At 40.9% G+C, this 18,434-nt stretch overlaps 1 protein-coding gene across 1 annotated transcript in view; it reads right to left on the bottom strand.

Annotated features, from left to right (window-relative positions):
- The window catches only part of LOC122549951 (dynein axonemal heavy chain 5), a 366,961-nt gene that overhangs the window by 109,438 nt on the left and 239,089 nt on the right, over positions 1-18,434 (bottom strand). The window contains exons 59-62 of the mRNA XM_043690232.2: positions 15,840-16,007; positions 13,263-13,481; positions 6,403-6,579; positions 2,972-3,166 (exon numbers count right to left, since the gene is read on the bottom strand). Of these exons, the coding sequence (XP_043546167.2) occupies positions 2,972-3,166; positions 6,403-6,579; positions 13,263-13,481; positions 15,840-16,007 (759 nt within the window). The remainder of the gene's footprint in view (positions 1-2,971; positions 3,167-6,402; positions 6,580-13,262; positions 13,482-15,839; positions 16,008-18,434) is intronic.

The following is an 18,434-nucleotide window of genomic DNA, read 5'->3' as shown; positions in this document are numbered from 1 at the left end:
TAATCAACCTCTCCCTATAGCTCAAATCCTCCAAACCTGGTAACATCATAGAACATAGAACAATACAGCACAGAACAGGCCCTTCGGCCCACAATGTTGTGCCGAACATTTGTCCTAGCTTAAGCACCCATCCATGTACCTATCCAATTGCCGCTTAAAGGTCACCAAAGATTCTGACTCTACCACTCCCACAGGCAGCGCATTCCATGCCCCCACCACTCTCTGGGTAAAGAACCCACCCCTGACTGTCTACTCTATCTATTCCTCTGATCATCTTATAAACCTCTATCAAGTCACCCCTCATCCTTCGCCGTTCCAACAAGAAAAGGCCTAGCACTCTCAACCTATCCTCGTTACGACCTATTCTCCATTCCAGGCAACATCCTGGTAAATCTTCTCTGCACCCTCTTCAAAGCTTCCACATCTTTCCTAAAGTGAGGCGACCAGAACTGCACACGGTACTCCAAATGTGGCCGAACCAAAGTCCTGTACAGTTGCAACATCACTTCACGACTCTTGAATTCAATCCCTCTGCTAATGAACGCTAATACACCATAGGCCTTCTTACAAGCTCTATTCACCTGAGTGGCAACTTTCAAAGATCTATGAACATAGACCCCAAGATCCCTCTGCTCCTCCACCTTACTAAGAACCCTACCATTAACCCTGTATTCCGCATTCTTATTTGTCTTTCCAAAATGGACAACCTCACACTTGGCAGGGTTGAACTCCATCTGCCACTCCTCAGCCCAGCTCTGCATCATATCTAAGTCCCTTTGCAGCCGACAATAGCCCTCCTCACTATCCACAACTCCACCAATCTTCGTATCATCTGCAAATTTACTGACCCACCCTTCGACTCCCTCATCCAAGTCATTAATAAAAATTACAAACATCCTTGTAAATCTTTTCTGAATCCTTTCAAGTTTCACAACATCTTTCCAATAGGAAGGAGACCGGAATTGCACGCAATATTCCAACAGTGGCCTAACCAATGTCCTGTACAGCCGCAACATGAACTCCCAACTCCTGTACTCAATACTCTGACCAATAAAAGAAAGCATACCAAATGCCTTCTTCAATATCCTATCTACCTGCGACTCCACTTTCAAGGAGCTATAAACCTGCAGTCCAAGGTCTCTTTGTTCAGCAACACTCCCTAGGACCTTACCATTTAGTGTATAAGTTCTGCTAAGATTTGCTTTCCCAAAATGCAGCACCTCACATTTATCTAAAATAAACTCCATCTGCCACTCCTCAGCCCATTGGTCCATCTGATCAGGATCCCTTTGTAATCTGAGGTAACCTTCTTCGTTGTTCACTACACCTCCAATTTTGGTTTCATCAGCAAATTTACTAACCATACTTCTTATGCTCACATCCAAATCATTTATATAAATGAAGAAAAGTAGAGGACCCAGCACTAATCCTTGTGGCACTCCACTGGTCACAGGCCTTCAATTTGAAAAACAACCCTCCACCACCACCCTCTGTCTTCTACCTTTGAGCCAGTTCTGTATCCAAATGACCAGTTTTCCTGTATTCCAGGAGAGCTAACCACGCTCACCAGTCTCCCCTGGGGGACCTTGTTGAACACCTTACTGAAGTCATATAGATCACATCTACTGCTCTGCCCTCATCAATCCTCTTTGTTACTTCTTCAAAAAGCTCAATCAAGCTTGTGAGACATGATTTCCCACACATAAAGCCATGTTGACTATCCCTAATCAGTCCTTGCCTTTTCAAATACATGTACATCCTGTCCCTCCAACAACTTGTCCATCACCGACGACAGGCTCACTGGTCTATAGTCCTTATCACCCCTCTTAAACAGTGGCGCCATGTTAGCCAACCTCCAGTCTTCCGACATCTCATCTGTGACTATCGATGATACAAATATCTCAGCAAGAGGCCCAGCAATCACTTCCCTAGCTTCCCACAGAGTTCTAGGGTACACCTGATCAGGTCCTGGGGATTTATCCACTTTCATGCATTTCAAGACATCCAGCACTTCCTCCTCTGTAATCTGGACATTTTGCAAGATGTCACCATCTATTTCCCTATATTCTATATCTTCCATATCCTTTTCCACAGTAAACACTGATGTAAAATACTTGTTTAGTATCTGCCCCATCTCCTGCGGCTCCACACACAGGCCACCTTGCTGATCTTTGAGGGGCTCTATTCTCTCCCTAGTTACCCTTTTGTCCTTAATGTATTTGTAAAAACCCTTTGGATTCTCCTAAACTCTATTTGTCAAAGCTATCTCATGTCCCCTTTTTGCCCTCCTGATTTCTCTCTTAACTATACTCTTACTGCCTTTATACTTTTCTAAGGATTCACTTGATCTATCCTGTCTATGCCTGACATTTGCTTCCTTTTTTTTAAACCAAATCCTGAAATTTCTTTAGTCATCCAGTATTCCCTATACCTACCAGCCTTTCCTTTCACCCTGACAGGAATATACTTTCTCTGGACTCTCGTTATCTCATTTCTGAAGGCTTCCCATTTTCCAGCCATCCCTTTACCTGCGAACATCTGCCCTCAATCAGCTTTTGAAAGTTCTTGCATACTTTCTGCAAATCTAAATTCAATTACTTATGTGATGTCTATAGCTGTCAAAGTAATTTGACTGGAGATGTTATTCCACTCTTCTGGAGTAGGTAGGAATTGAAACTGGTCCTCTTAGCTCAGAGCTACAGACACTCCCACTGCACCACAATAGCCTTCATGATACATGATGTGGAGGTGCTGGTGTTGGACTGGAATGGACAAGGTCAGAAGTCACACGACACCAAGTTATAGTCCAACAGGCTTATTTGAAATCATAAGCTTTTGAAGTGTTACCCCTTTGTCACATCCAGTTTTCAAAACAGATATAATTTTGGGTACAATTTGTGCCTAAAACAAGAATCAATCTCAAGGTAAAAATTCTAACCTATAACATGCAACACCATTTCTCCAGACTTGCCTGCAATTCATTATTCTTTTCCTTATTTTTAATCCAGATTTTGCCTTGCCCTTGTGGGTCAATCAGAAGTGGATACCTGGTTGCTTTGGTTACTATGATACCGTTCTGGATTGACAAGTCATCACTTGGAAGTCCCTGAAGGTTCCATTCACCAATTGTAGCATTATCAACCAACATACTGATTAGGTTGATGTCCTAGAGGTTAAAATAAATGAAAACCATTAAACGTTCTGCAGCTAATATCATTAATGGATTCATTAGCAATAAATGAAAGTCTTTAGTTCCAATGCTCCTTTTGTTTCAGCTCTGCTTGAAGGCAATGGTACAATACCATGGAAAAGCAGAAATAAAATATTTATGCAGCAACAGCAACATCTGAGAATTACTAATGGTTGTGTGGATTTTCTTTGTTTTGCTCTAAGTGTGTATGTTTAAGGGCAAATAACACCACTACTAGAAAGAAAGCCAGTCAGATCTTGTGCCACTCAGGTAGTTCAATGCTACTAATGGAAGGGATTCTCAATGCAATAGTCATGAAGTCCTACTCTGCCTGAAGTTGCCCGCCAATCAGAAGCTACTGGCAGCCATCAAGGCCTTAGACTGTTCAGCCACCAAGTCTGGGACCAGCAAGAAGGAATATTGCTTGGTGGGGTCACCGGGTACTGGACATTAGGAGGTCTAGGCAAGGATACAGGGTGGCTTTCAGCAGTCCAATGTGACAGCTGCCCCATCTGTACCCCAATTCTTTCCAGTTTAGCACCAGTGAAGGCAGTTAGTTGTATCAGAGGCAGGTTGAGACCCTAAGGTGGTGATTAATTGACCATTTAAGGGCCTTAACAGGTGGAAGGTTGGAAAGGTGACCAATGGACCATCAATGAACTTTCTTGTTCAAAATCCGATGGCTAGATAGTGAGAAGGAGCAGATATCGCTTTCTAAACTATTTGTTATGTTTTTGATTAAATTAAAATGCTCTGATGATGGGTCACTGGACCCAAAATGTTTTTGAATGTCTGTTGCTTTAGGTATTTTTGAATTCTGTGTTTCAGACTTCTTGTGTAGCTGTAACTAACTCCCAATTATCCCAGAGAATATCCCACTTTCCCTGACTTTGGTTAAAGAGGCATAGTAACTTTGAGCAAATATTTTGAGCTATTTCACTTAACTGTTTCTATTCTCACCTTCAGAATGCAGCAAAATATTTGTATTGACATTTGTTTTTCATTTTAATTATTAAAATAATTACTGAGTAACAGAGTAAACAAATGGTACCACTAATACAATCCATAGCTATATTGCGGTTTATCTCAATTAATTGCTTATTGCAATAGGAATTAATAAATAAGTAACCCTGCCAACTATAATAAACATCGACATGAATTTACATTTCCTCAACAATAACAAACCATCCACAGTGTTTTGCTCTAGTACACAGTTATCCAGCGTAACTAAGTACTAATTGTAGACAATCTCACTTATTTAGATAATAGATAAATATGCCGCCTCCTCTCATCTCCTGCCAGCTGCTGACTCACTTCTGAATCTCCCCGTCCCCCGAAATGCACACTACTCTCTATAAGCACTTGTCAATCCTTTCTCAGCATTCACTGAACTTCTTGTGACGAGCTATCCAGATTGATCTTTGCATATGGTGGGAAGGAGTGGGAGTTGCAAGAACAAATGCGAATTAATCAAAATGTATGCTGGTAAGGTTAATCCCCATTGTGAGAGATGATTTAAGAGTTCCATTCTTATTTATCAGTTAAACAGCACATAGCCTTTAATTGATTACTACCTTTCAATGCTGGATGGAAATTGCACTAGATTCAGCACTCCAACATCAGACTTCTTACCAACTCATTGACCTTTGAATATGCTTTTGGAATTGTGACTGAAGTTTACACCAATTACATGTGGAAAAGTGCACCATCTACAATTGCCATGTCACCAAGCCCAGCCAAAGGTTCAAGTAGATTGGTCAGTTAGAATTTGCCTTTCATAAATCCATGCTCACTTTGATCAGCTCATATTTGACTTTCCTCAGGGACAGGAAGTCCTGCCTCAGTGACACCAGGGATCCAATGGCTGGTTGCTCGATGGTTCAGCAGTGTCAGATGGCAGCGGTGGCCACTACAGGGACTACAGGCAGATCACAAAGGAAAGTGACAGACTCCAAGATAAATGGGAGAATTTCAGTGGAGTCAGACCTGCAGTCCCTTTAAGAGGCTAATAGAGCTATATTTGAGAAGCTGGGGGGATGGTAAAGGGGGAAGGTAATCTCACAGGGGTCTCCAATGTGTAATTGGGAGCTGTACCCAATCATCCCCTGTTCTCAACCGACATAAACCTATGCTGCTAATGTTGCTGGATTTTCCACATGATATGGGCTTTCTCCAGCCGCAGGATTAGGATGAAATTCTTAAGTAGCCATTTAAGTACCTCGATATGTCCTAGGATGGGCTGTCCTTATATCCAACATACTCTGTACAACATCATAAAAATAGAGGTCAGGCAGATAGGAAGCAAGGAGACTACTTGCAGGATTTACAAACCACCCCAATCTCACCTTCAAACCCACTAACCAGGGAGCCTAAAATGGAACCCTGTGGCTTCAAACAATTCTATCCCTGGTGAAATGTCAAATAAACATGAGGTAAAATACAAGAAAATATGACAAGAAACTGCATAGCAAAGTCAAATATAAGAAAAATATAAATGGTCAAATACAGACAGGAAAAGATAAAATTGCAAAAGACTATTCTGTTGACTGATTAAAGATAAAAGTCTTAATAAATTTGCTTGTCTTTTTTTCAATTGGCAATCTGCCCTTTCTTTCAGTAATAATTACAATAATAAACCATCCTACAAAGAGAGATACAAATCAAGTTCGAAGGATAATTCTTCAGAGACAATTTACTGACTTCTCAGTTTTCCAACACTGTGTGGGTAGGGCTCAGGGATGAAACAGCTTAACTCATCAAAGGCAAAACAAAGAGTTTTGCTAAACTTTCACAATATTTCTGTCAGTTTATTAAGGAAAAACACATGTTGCTCCTGTTTAGGGAATATTTTTAATCATTAAACGATGCACAATTATTATTCTGCTTCTCAAAATAAATCTGTTTTTCTAAGACATTAGATATTAGATGCTTAACTTAACGTAAAGTGCAAAAAGTATAATCTCAGGAAATAAAAATCAGTTTGTTTTTATGAGCAGCCAATCTGCAAAATAGTTGCATGTTAGGTGACAAGTTACTAATCAACCCATAGGCTTTTAATAATTCAACTTCAAAATCCGCAGGGAGTCAAGAAGGCAGTTCACCACCAATTTTCTGAAAGATGGGCAATAAATGCTGACCCAGCCAGTGACGCCCACTTCTTGTGAAAGGATTGGGTTACACATTGATGTATATATATCTACAAGCTCACTTACATCACTGTATGGAATATTGTTGCTGCTCATCTCCTCTTTCCACATTTGAAGGAGCAGGTTCCTGTATTCTTGGTTAAAAGGCCCAGAATAGGAGAGGAATCCAGTGGCTAGCAATACATCACCCACTAACCGAGTAATCTGATCCTGGAAAAGTTTACTGCTTTCTGTCCACCGAACCTGAGATATTGTTAAAGGAAATAGATCAAATCGATGCACCAAACTGTTTTACAACTTTATTTGAACTTTTACCTCTCAAGCAGGTCTTCTTTTGAATTCTGGTTATCCCTAATACCATTAATGACAAATGTACCCACATTTCAATATTTCACAAAAGTCGGAGATATTGGAGAAGATTTTAATTAACAAGTTTTGGATGGGTTTCATTTGCTTTGGTCAGTTTGTCCCCTAGCTGTAGCAGTATGAGGCCATGGTAAATACAATCACTGTGCCTCATTGATATGCTGCAGGAGAGGTCAATATCAGGGGGAGGTTCAGGAGATTGAATAATGCTCTGAACTACAGGAGCAAAGCTCAACTACTTACAAAATCATCCAAATGTTTCAATTATCTTGCAACTACTGACCTCAGCCAAGAACATTTTTTAAATTGTGATAATAGTTTGGTTTCGCTATCTGTGGCTTTTTGATTCAAGATTGCCAGTGAGAAATTGAAATCATTTGAGCCCATTTTTCAGGACTTTCAAGTGCTTAGAGCTCCGAGATGGCAGCTGCGATATGATCTGGTGAATTACATTGGACACCATAATGGTCTTTGTGTGCGGGCAGTGAGCAGCCATCAAAGGTTCTCATAGCATGCAGCAGACACTTACTGCTGTCAGTTACTGGTTATTTTTTTCTTGGGTGTTGTTTCAGTTCTGTAAATAACAATGTAAAATGGCAAGCGCTTGAAGTTGCAGAAGTCTACAGGGAATGGTGAAGCAGGTTTTGAGGGTGATTCTACACACTTCAAAGCTTCTGCACAACTATTTAAATGTGCTAGTAAAGATTCCCTTTCGAACACAGAGTGACTCAGAAAATAAACAGAGTGTGTACAATCAGTAGAAGTCACTGGAAAAAGGAGGAGGAGGCAGAGGGTCCAAACAGCATGAAAATGGACGTTTTGGGCAAAAGCCCTTCATTACCCTTTCTGATGAAGTGCTTTTGTCCGAAACGTCGATTTTCCAGCTCCTCAGCTGCTTCCTGACCTGCTGTGTTTTTCCAGCACCACACTCTCGACTCTCATCTCCAGCATCTGCAGTCCTCATTTTTGCATGGAGGGTCCAAACAGCTGAGCCACCCTCTCTCTTGCACCAGCCTTGCATCAGGCCCAATAGTGGATGCCAATAATGTGATTCACTACTGCTCAGCGAAAAGGAAACTGCTCTACACAGCCCTGGTCCTCAGGAACTCTCCCCTTCCAGGCATCTTCACATTCCAAGCCTCAGCAAAAGGTGTCTGACCCTACCTTAGTCCCCAAACCAGGACTGCAGCATTCCCTCCCAAGCAGCTCCCTCACTGCCAGGTCATACTTAACATGCTTGCAACTCCTCCAATCATATGTCAGTTGCTGATGAATGAGTGAACCTATCAGCAGCAATAATGGGAGGGAACCATTCTGTGATTGGAGGAGCAGCTCCTCACTGCTTCCTGATATTCTGTTTACAAGGTAACCTTTCCGTCATTAGTCACCCTGTGAGCAAACTTATCTGGGTCATATGGGGTCTACGAGGGAAAATAGGCCCATATGTTTTGAGTGCTGACATTTACTGTTTAATGCGATCCCTATGACCGAGCAGCACTTGATCAGCAATCCTGAGTGTGCTAATAGTTACACCACATCGAGATAATCAGTTGAACTTATAATGTGGCTCACTTATGCTAGAAGTAGCAGAAATTTATACACAGGGTGCTATCTCTAGAAACAAAAGGAGTATGTTTAAGCTTAACTCCCTTTTTTAATTGCCCAGAGGCAAAGGAAGTCTATAGTCCACATTGCTTTCTTCATGGTAATGCCTCATCCAATTAAAGTCATCTTGTTGACCAATCTCCTCCTCTTGTTGTGATCACTTGAAACTTGGCATTCTTGCATTTTTCCTGATGAACGCAAGGCAAAGAGCTTTGTCCACATGTCTCACTTTTAAACAATATTCAATTATGTACTACAACATGGCTGTCTCTGCTCCTACACACATCTATATCTCTTGCAATTTTGTAACCATTTTTATTTCTATATCCAAACTGTGTAGCACCCTCTTTTGTTAGTTACACTCTGTTGAATTATTAATTATTTTTATAATCGAGAGTTGTTGTATTAGTTCATAGAGTCAAAGAGGTGTACAGCACGGAACCAAATCCTTCGGTCCAACTTATCCATGCCAAACAGGCATCCCACCCCAATCTAGTTTCACCTGCCAGAACCTGGCCCATATCCCTCAAAAACATTCCTTTTCAGATACCCATCCCGATACCTTTTAAGTGTTGCAATTGTACTAGCCTCCACCACTTCCTCTGGCAGCTCATTCTATACACATACCTACATCTGTGTGAAAATGTTGCCCCTTAGCTCTCTTTTACATCTTTCCCCTGTCACCTAAACCTATACCCTCTAGTTCTGGACTCTGCCACCCCAGGGAAAAGACTTTGTCTATTTATCCTATCCATGTCCCTCATTTTAGAAACATCTATAAGGTCACCTCTCAGCCTCCAACTCTCCAGGGAAAACAGCCCTAGCCTATTCAACCTCTCCCCATAACTCAAATCCTCCAACCCTGGCAACATCCTTGTAAATCCTTTCTGAACCCTTTCAAGTTTCACAACATCTTTCCAATAGGAAGGAGACCAGAATTGCACACAATATTCCAACGGTGGCCTAACCAATGTCCTGTACAGCCACTACATGACCTCCCAACTCCTGTACTCAGTACTCTGACCAATAAAGGAAAGCATACCAAGTGCCTTCTTCACTATCCTATCTACCTGCGACTCCGCTTTCAAGGAGCTATGAACCTGCACTCCAAGGTCTCTTGGTTCAGCAACACTCCCTAGAATCTTACCATTAAGTGTATAAGTCTTGCCCTGATTTGCCTTTCCAAAATGCAGCACTTTGCGTTTATCTAAACTAAACTCCATTTACCATTGGCCCATCTGATCAAGATTCCATTGTAATCTGAGGTAACCTTCTTCGCTGTCCACTATACCTCCAATTTTGGTGTCATCTGCAAACTTACTAACTATATCTCTTATGCTCACATCCAAATCATTTATATAAATGACGAAAAGTTGTGGACCCAGCACTGATCCTTGTCGCACTCCACAGGTCACAGGCCTCCAGTCTGAAAAACAATCCTCCACAACCACCCTCTGTCTTCTACCTTTGAGCCAGATTTGCATCCAAATGGTTATTTCTCCCCGTATTCCATGAGATCTAACCTTGCTAATCAGAGTCTTGTCGAACACCTTACTAAAATCTATTTAGATCACGTCTACCGCTCTGCCCTCATCAATTCTCTTTGTTACTTCTTCAAAAAACTCATTCAAGTTTGTGAGAAATGATTTCCCATGCACAAAGCCATGTTGACTATCCCTATTCTACATAGAATTAATTAATTAATTGCTTCATAGTACTGAAATTAAATATTGCTTAAAAGAGAAAAGTCAAAGCTTTTTGCCTTGCACCCATCAGGACTAGGATAAAAGAAGCAAGCTTGAAAAAGTCTCATCAATTTATACAGCATGGGAAATATGGTGTAATCATTTCAGGTATTGCTGCCATAGAGATGGAGCTAGTAGAGTTAACTGTCGATTTTAATTCTCAGAGCAGGCAGATAGATTCTGTTTGTTCTGCGTGTTGTTATTGGAACACAGGAGAACTTTTAAATGTCCATGATCCTTTTTTACAAAGGAAAACTTGCAATAAATGCACAAATTCCCTTTGTCTACTAAAACTGGGTCCTGTGTGCTAAAACATATTGCATCTGACTCACGCAAATCATCACACCACATGACTGATGAATACACTTGAACAGGTTTCTGGTGTAACTTAAACCACAATCCAGGTTATGTAATAAAACATAGATGTGCATTATATCCAATAGCTGAATCACATCTGGTGATGGGCATACTGTTCAGAGGTTTGCATGTAAGGGCTATTCAAACATGACTGGCAGACTGCCCATTGCCAAGGTCAATGAAATGTTTTGTATGATAGGACAAAAGTGAGGACTGCAGATGCTGGAAACCAGAGTTTAGATCAGAGTAGTGCTGAAAAAGCACAGCAGGTCAGGCAGCATCTGAGGAAATCGACGTTTCGGGCAAAAGTCCTCCATCAGGAATAGAGGCAGGAAGCCTCCAGCGTGGAGAGATAAATATAGGATATAGGAGCAGAATTAAGCCATTTGGCCTGTTGAGTCTACTCTGCCATTCAATGATGGTTGATATGTTCCTCAACCTCATTCTCCCTGTAACCCTTGATCCCCTTACCAATCAAGAATCTATCTAACTCTACCTTAAATACACTCAATGACTTGGCATCCGCAGCCTTCACAGCCTTCTATGTCAATGAGTTCCACAGATTAGCTACCCTGTGGCTGAAGAAATTCCTCATCATCTCTGTTGTCCCTTAATTCTGAGGATGTGCCTTTAAGTCTTAGTCTTTCTTACTAGTGAATCTATCTTCTCCATGTCCACTCTACCCAGGCCTCTCAGTATGCTGTATGTTTCAATGAGATCCCCCCTCATCCTTCCAAATTATATCAAGTGCAGACCCAGAGTCATCAACCACTTCTCATATGACAAGGCTTTTTATCTCCAGGATCATTCTTGTAAACATTCTCTGACCCCCTTCAAGTCCAGCACATCCTTCCTTAGATACAGGGTCCAAAACTGCTCACAATATTCCAGATATGGTCTAATCAGAGTCATATGGCCGATATATCTTTTATAACACTGGCACTGAAGCTGAGTATACCACATTATTCATTTGTATGGTAGGCAAAACTGTATTGTGGTTTACGGCAACATCCTGTTGGTGGAGAAACCACTCAGGTGTTTACTGCAAAGTTGTAGTGTGAGACAGCTGGTTCACCTATTCATATTTTTGAAATACCTTCTTCTTCTAGCATTAGCTGAGATAGACAGGAAACAGTTCTCGGCCAAAGGTAACATCCATGATATATCGTGATTCATGATTTGATCAGGGTCGCCATTATCATCAGGATAGCTTTGGTACTTCCTACCCTTGCACCAAACATACAGAATGTGTAAATAGGGACCTGTTCACAAATTTACCAATAAGATTGGTGCATGAAACAGTCAGAGTCCAAAGTGTATATTGACCAGTGAATGTAAGCTTTTTGTGGATAGAGAGAATCCATTGACAGATTTCTCAATTTGTCTATTGAGGAAATGGAGCTCATTTGATTGCTCCATTTCAAAGGTAAACTTGAGAGCAGGATGAAATTTATTAAGCTATATAAAAAATTCTTTGTTGCAGCCACAGATTCAAATTTCACAATTGTGTCATTTTTATAATAAACATATACAAGGATAAGGAGGTTAGTGGACGTTTCATCAAAAACACACTTCTCTTAGTAATTCTAGTAAGAGCTGAGCCTAAAGGGGATCCCAGGGCAACACCATCTATTTGGATGCATGTGCTTGAAACTGTAATCAATCACTCAGATTGCTAACTTCATGAGTTTGATGCACACAGATTCAGACACTTGTGGCACACATGCACATTGCTGTGACACAGTGACATAATGCAACTGTGAATGGTTCCTTTCAGTGTTACTTTGATAAGTGATCTAGCAATGGCAGAAGCGTACATGGACACACTTTTGTGCTTAATATGTAAGGCTTGCATGGTCTTTGAAAAAGTGTAGGAATCCTTCATGATGTATGAGGAAAACTCATTTAAAGCCTGGTTACAACAGCTCATTTAATCATTTGACCAATTCATGGTGGCTCAGTAGTTAGCGCTGCTGCCTCAGAGCACCAGGGACTTGAGTTCAATTCCAGCCTCAGGCGACTGTCTGTGTGGAGTTTACACATTCTCCCCGTGTCTGTGTGGGTTTCCTCTTGTAATCCAAAGATGTGCAGGTTAGGTGAATTTGACATGCTAAATTGCCCACAGTGTAGGTTAAGGGTAAATGTAGAGTGATAGGGCAGAGGAATGGGTCTGGGTAGGTTACTCTTCAGAGGGTCGGTGTGGACTCATTGGGCCAAATGGCCTGTTTTCACACTGTAGGGATTCTAAGTTACACAGAGCTATAGATAAAATAAGGCATAAAGGGGAGTGGGTTTTGTGTCATCTTGGAGTTGTCCACTTATGTGTAGACATGCTGTGAGGATAAGCCTATCATATATCACAGGTAGGTTACTACTCTTCCACAACTCCAACAAGCCCCTCTGCAACTTGACTTTGAGTGTGACTATATGGTCATGTGTAATGGCAAGTCCTTTCGTTATAAATTTGGAACTACCATTGAGCATGGTGTGCCTATTATTGATGCAGTTGTTTTCATTCTCCAGTCCTGTCACTGGGTTTATATAAATGCATAACACAATTTGCCTTGAAATTCTGCAATATTACATGCTATTTGTGTCACAGGTGAAAATCTGTCAAGTCAGTGGGTGTTCCACAATATACATGTGCCAGATCTGCAGGGTGTATTTTCAAGGCCTCAGGATGCTTATTGATTGCTCATTCTGATTAAATAACTGGTAATGTGGGAGTCTGAACTTCTTTCTTGAGTCTTAGTCCCAATGATTGCAGAATAGCTTAAGAATTAATTATATGCAGATTCAATATAAGGTGTTCATTGAATATTAGTATTCAGTTTATCACAAATTTAATTTTACCTTTTCACCACCTAGGCCTTCAATGAGGGTTGTGGCATTGTTCATTTTCTTTCTACAGGCCTCTGCATCATCAAGTAGTGCTTGTTTTTCTGACATTGCAGCATCATACATTGCCTGCACTTCATCTAGCTCCCGCTGCTTATCATCCAGCTGGACTTGGGCATTGTGTAGTTCAGTTTTGGCAACAACTAATCGGGCCTCTTGCAGAGTAAGGTTAGCCTTTATGTAAAAAGTAAATAAAAGCAGGCAACATTGAAAAACAAGGTCTTAGTTGGGGTACTTGAATTTCCCCTGTCATGTAAAAATCCATTAACTGCTAGTTTAGAACACATGAAATGCAAATCAAATCATAAGTCATATATTTAAAAAGTCTCATTTACAATAATATAATCATGTCTTTAAACTTGAGTTTTGATGAAAAACCTTCAATTTACATATAACCACAAATATTAAGCTCAACAGTTATGTTTGGAACATATGAAATTAAAAATAAATAAATATTGTTCTGAGTTACTGTAAACACATCAGGTTATGGTCCAACAGGTTTATTTGGAAGCACTAGCTTTCAGAGCGCGTTTCCTTCATCACCTGGTAAAGGACCAGTGCTCCGAAAGCTAGTGCCTCCAAATAAACCTATTGGATTATAACCTGGTGTTATGTAATTTTTACCTTTGTATACCCCAATCCAATGTCGGCACCTCCAAGTCATGTAAACACATCTGAAGACATGCTCATATATAGACCAAAGTTCCTCTTTTCATAGAGGATACTTAACAAATGGTCCCCTGAGACATGTTTATAACAAAATTGTCTGGCGTGTACCAAGGAAAGATTAGATTAGATTAGATGCCCTACAGTGTGGAAACAGCCCCTTCAGCCCAACAAGTCCACACCAACCATCAGAAGAGTAACCCACCCAGACCCATTCCCTAACTAACGCACCTAACACTATGGGAAATTTAGCATGGCCAATTCACATGTCCTGCACATCTTTGGATTGTGGAAGAAAACCAGAGCACCTGGAGGAAACCCACCTGGAATGTGCAAACTCCACACAGACAGTTGCCTGAGGCAGGAATCAAACTAGGTCCCTGGCGCTGCGAGGCAGCAGTGCTAATCACTGAGCCACCATGCCACCATCAATCCTAAACTATGACTCCCAAATTTCTTCACCATAATGTTTATGCAAAAAGCGGGTTGCAACTTATGATACAAAGTTATAGAGACAGAAATATAATCTCTCATATGAATGGCAATATAGAGTCATAGAGATGTACAGCACGGAAACAGACCCTTTGGTCCAACTTGTCCATGCCGACCAGATATCCCAACCCAATCTAGACCCACCTCCCAGCACCTGGCCCATATCCCTCCAAACCCTTCCTATTCATATACCCATCCAGATGCCTCTTAAATATTGCAACTGTAATAGCCTCCACCACTTCCTCTGGCAGCTCATTCCATACACATAACACCCTCTGCATGAAAATGTCGTCCCTTAGGTCTCTTTTATATCTTTCCCCTCTCAACCTAAACCTATGCCCTCTAGTTCTGGACTCCCCCACCCTAGGGAAAAGACTTTGTCTATTTATCCTATCCATGCCCCTCATGATTTTGTAAACCTCTATAAGGTCACCCCTCAGCTTCTGACGCTCCAGGGAAAACAGCCCTAGCGTATATAAAATCAATAATCCAAAAGCTTTATGGCCAGTAAATTGTCAATCAAATAATTCCTCTTAGATCTGACATTTAGCCCCAAGTCAGGACCACAAACAGGAGAAATCTCAGCTCCATAAATCCACCTTAGGAGAAAGTGCCCAAGCTTAATTTTGGTTCCATGGGTAAATTGTTCATAAGGAATTGGGCCAGCTGCCACTTCAAAGGGTGAAGAGGCAGCCACAATGGCCGTAGGGTGCAGAGATGAGCTGTCTGAAAGGCAAGTCTTGATGCCCAGGCACTTTGCCACAATTGTAAAACAAAATAAGTATTTGTATTCCTTCATGGTTAAAGTATGCTCATATCTACTTTTAATAATCTCAAAGGGTACATAGCCTACCTTTCCCAAAACTGTCCCTGGACCTATCTAAAGGATAATTTACCATTCCCAAGAACAGTCTGAAGATGTGCAAGTTGGGTGGATTGGCCACACTAAATTGACCATAGCATCCAGCGATGTGTAGGCTAGGTGGAATAGCCATAGGAAATGCAGGATTATAGGGTTGGGGGTGGGGGGAAGGAGGTGAGCCTAGGTGCAATGCTCTTCAGAGGGTCAGTGTGGACTCACTGGGTGAAATGGCTTCCTTCCACATTGTGGGGATGCTATTATTGTATGATAACTCTAGCAAGTTTAGACATTTTGTTGAAAAGTTTAAACTTACAAGTCAATTTTTTTAACATCCCACTGATGAAATTGAACCTGTTTCAGTAAACACATTTTTACACGTATATGTCTTTTTCCAGCAACCATAGAAATGCCTGATTTGGGCATCAATTTGGCTAAGATGGAAAGCAAAACATCAGACCTAATGTTATAATATAGAACCACATGTTATTTAGTGTTGTGTATTTATACTTTACCTTCAGAGGAAGCACTTCTTTATTAATTTCAAAAAAGCTTGCCATGGCCTTAGTCCACGAGCACAGACCTGCAACATTGCCACACACCTTCTTGGCAGTTTCAAGATTGTAATCATCCATATCTAGGTAAGGTTGCAGCAAATCTATAACCTCTCCAGTGATAGAATCCTGCAGATTAAGCAAAGTCTGTTAAATCCTTTAAGCAACATGAATGGATTTGTTAGGCAATGGAAATTCTAATTCCACCAGAAAAAATATTTCTGGCAATTATATATAACCACAGTGTAATAGATGAGAGTTTAATAATGTAGAACATCATTGTAACTGACTCTTCACATTGTTAAGCTGGATCTGAAAACAATACGACCATTAAATATTGAAAGGACATGAAGTTGTTATACATGAATGAAAAAAATTTTTGTGATTAACTTTGTTTGTACATTTAATATAAGCTATAAAGACCATACATTCATAAAGGTGTCATTCCAGTTTCACATCCATTGGATTAATTGTTGTAAATCCATGAGCTGTGTCAGAGCAATCTTGAACCAGAACAGGGAAAGTAACCTGACAGAGCCCTGCTTATTTTGCCTGACTAGAATTCAGATTTCCCTGCTAGGAGGATGAATAATTCTGCATATGCATGGTTAAAATCTAAAGGCCTGAAGGTCCAATAGCTAATAAGTGCCAGATTGCACCAGACTTGACTAGTGGACCACATTCTCCACCAAAGTCTTTAGCAACTATACAACAGGAGAATATCTGGGATCATTGTCACAACCTAAAGGTTAAAGGTTACCTGCTGAGGAGGTGCCAGCTCTCTTAGGAATGTAGAAACAGTAGCAGGCCATTCTGCTCTTGAGCCTGTAATACCATTCAATGAGGTCATGGCTGATCTGTGGTCGAACTCCATATATCTGCCTTTAACCATCATGTATTAATACCATTGCTTAACAAAAATTTATCCAACTCAGAATTAAATGTAACAACTGATCCAGCATCCACTTCTGTTTATGAAAGAATTCCAAACATCTACCACCCTTTATGTATAAAAATGTTTCCTAACATCTCTGCTGAACAATCTGCCCCTCATTTTTAGACTATGAACCGTAATTCTCCAGCTACTGCAAATGGTTGCCTATTTAAGTTTCCTATGTGAAAGGCCACTTTGATGAATATTAAATAATCTGGGCCCGAACACTGCCAAACCAGCAAAAACAATCACATTTTATGTCCCAGTCAAAGCAGGGAGTAATAAAGCTCAAAGTGCTGTACCAGAAACCTGGGTATAAAGATGTGGTTCTGAATCGACCTAATTTCTAACAGTTTTGGAATAATGCTACTCACAGGAATATACTGAAGTGAATGTGGATTTTTGAGGTGTAAATGATATGAGACTACAGTATTTACAGACTGAATTGTGTGGAAAGTTGAATATTTAAGACTCATTTATATTAAACATGTAGCACTGGTATGAACCATTCGAGGTGAACCCATAGTCAGGGCCAGACTTGATAAAGCAGAACGAGATTCTATGGAAAAGCTAGTTTTACTCAACTTCCCTCTGGAATTTGGCCATTACTACTTAAACTCAATGTGAAAAGAAATTGCTTTGGTCTTAATGCACAGTTGGAATGTGAATACGCCTCAAATAACTTAAAGGAGGTGCAGGAAGAATCCAAAATGTTCCAACATGAGGTTCCAACCATACAAATTTGAGACTAAACAAACAAAAAACTCTTAAGAAAATAATAACTGAAAGAACAGATTCAAATCTTATCATAGCAGATGGTGGAATTTAAATTCAATACAAAATATCTGGGATTAAGTATCTATTGATGACCATGAAACCATTGTCGATTGTCAGGAAAACCCATCTGGCTAACTAATATCCTTCAAGAAAGGAAATCTGCTGTACTCATCTGGTCTGGTCTACATGTCACTCCAGACCCACAGCAATGTGGTCAGCTCTCATCTGCCCTCTGAAATGGCCTAGCAAGCCACTCAGTTCTATCAATCACCATGACCTATAAACAAAGAAATGAAACCGCACGGACCAGCTGATATCAGTCGAGGCACCAGAAAAGACAATGGCAGAAACAGCCCTGTCAACCCTACAAAGACCTCTTCATTAAAATTTGGGGGCTAGGGCCAAAATTGGGAGAGTTGTTCCACAGGCAGGTTAAGCAGCAGCCTGACATAGTTGTGCTCATGGAACCACACTTCACAGACAATGTCCCAGACATTGCCATCACCATCACCATCCCTGGATATGTCCCGTCTGAATGGCAGTACAAACCCAGTAGAGGTGGTGGCACAGTGGAAGGGAGGGAGTTGCCCTGGGAATCCTCACCATTAACTACAGACCCCATGAAGTGTCATGGCTTCAGGTTAAACATGGACAAGGAAACCTCCTATTGACCACCACATACCATCCCACACCGATGGTGAATCACTCCCATGTTGAATAATAGTGTCGGCGAAGCACTGAGGGTGGCAAGGGTGCAAAGTGTATGCTAGTGGTGGATTTCAATATCCATCACCAAGAGTGTCTGGGCAACAGCATTACTGATCAAGCTGTTGGACCAGGTCTGC

Source organism: Chiloscyllium plagiosum, unplaced genomic scaffold (genome assembly GCF_037043375.1).
Source record: "Chiloscyllium plagiosum isolate Xiang-an unplaced genomic scaffold, Cpla_swu_hap1 HiC_scaffold_5, whole genome shotgun sequence".
In the NCBI taxonomy this organism is placed as follows: Eukaryota; Metazoa; Chordata; class Chondrichthyes; order Orectolobiformes; family Hemiscylliidae; genus Chiloscyllium; species Chiloscyllium plagiosum.
Note: the sequence above shows the minus strand (reverse complement) of the source record. Positions and strands in the feature narration are given on the sequence as shown.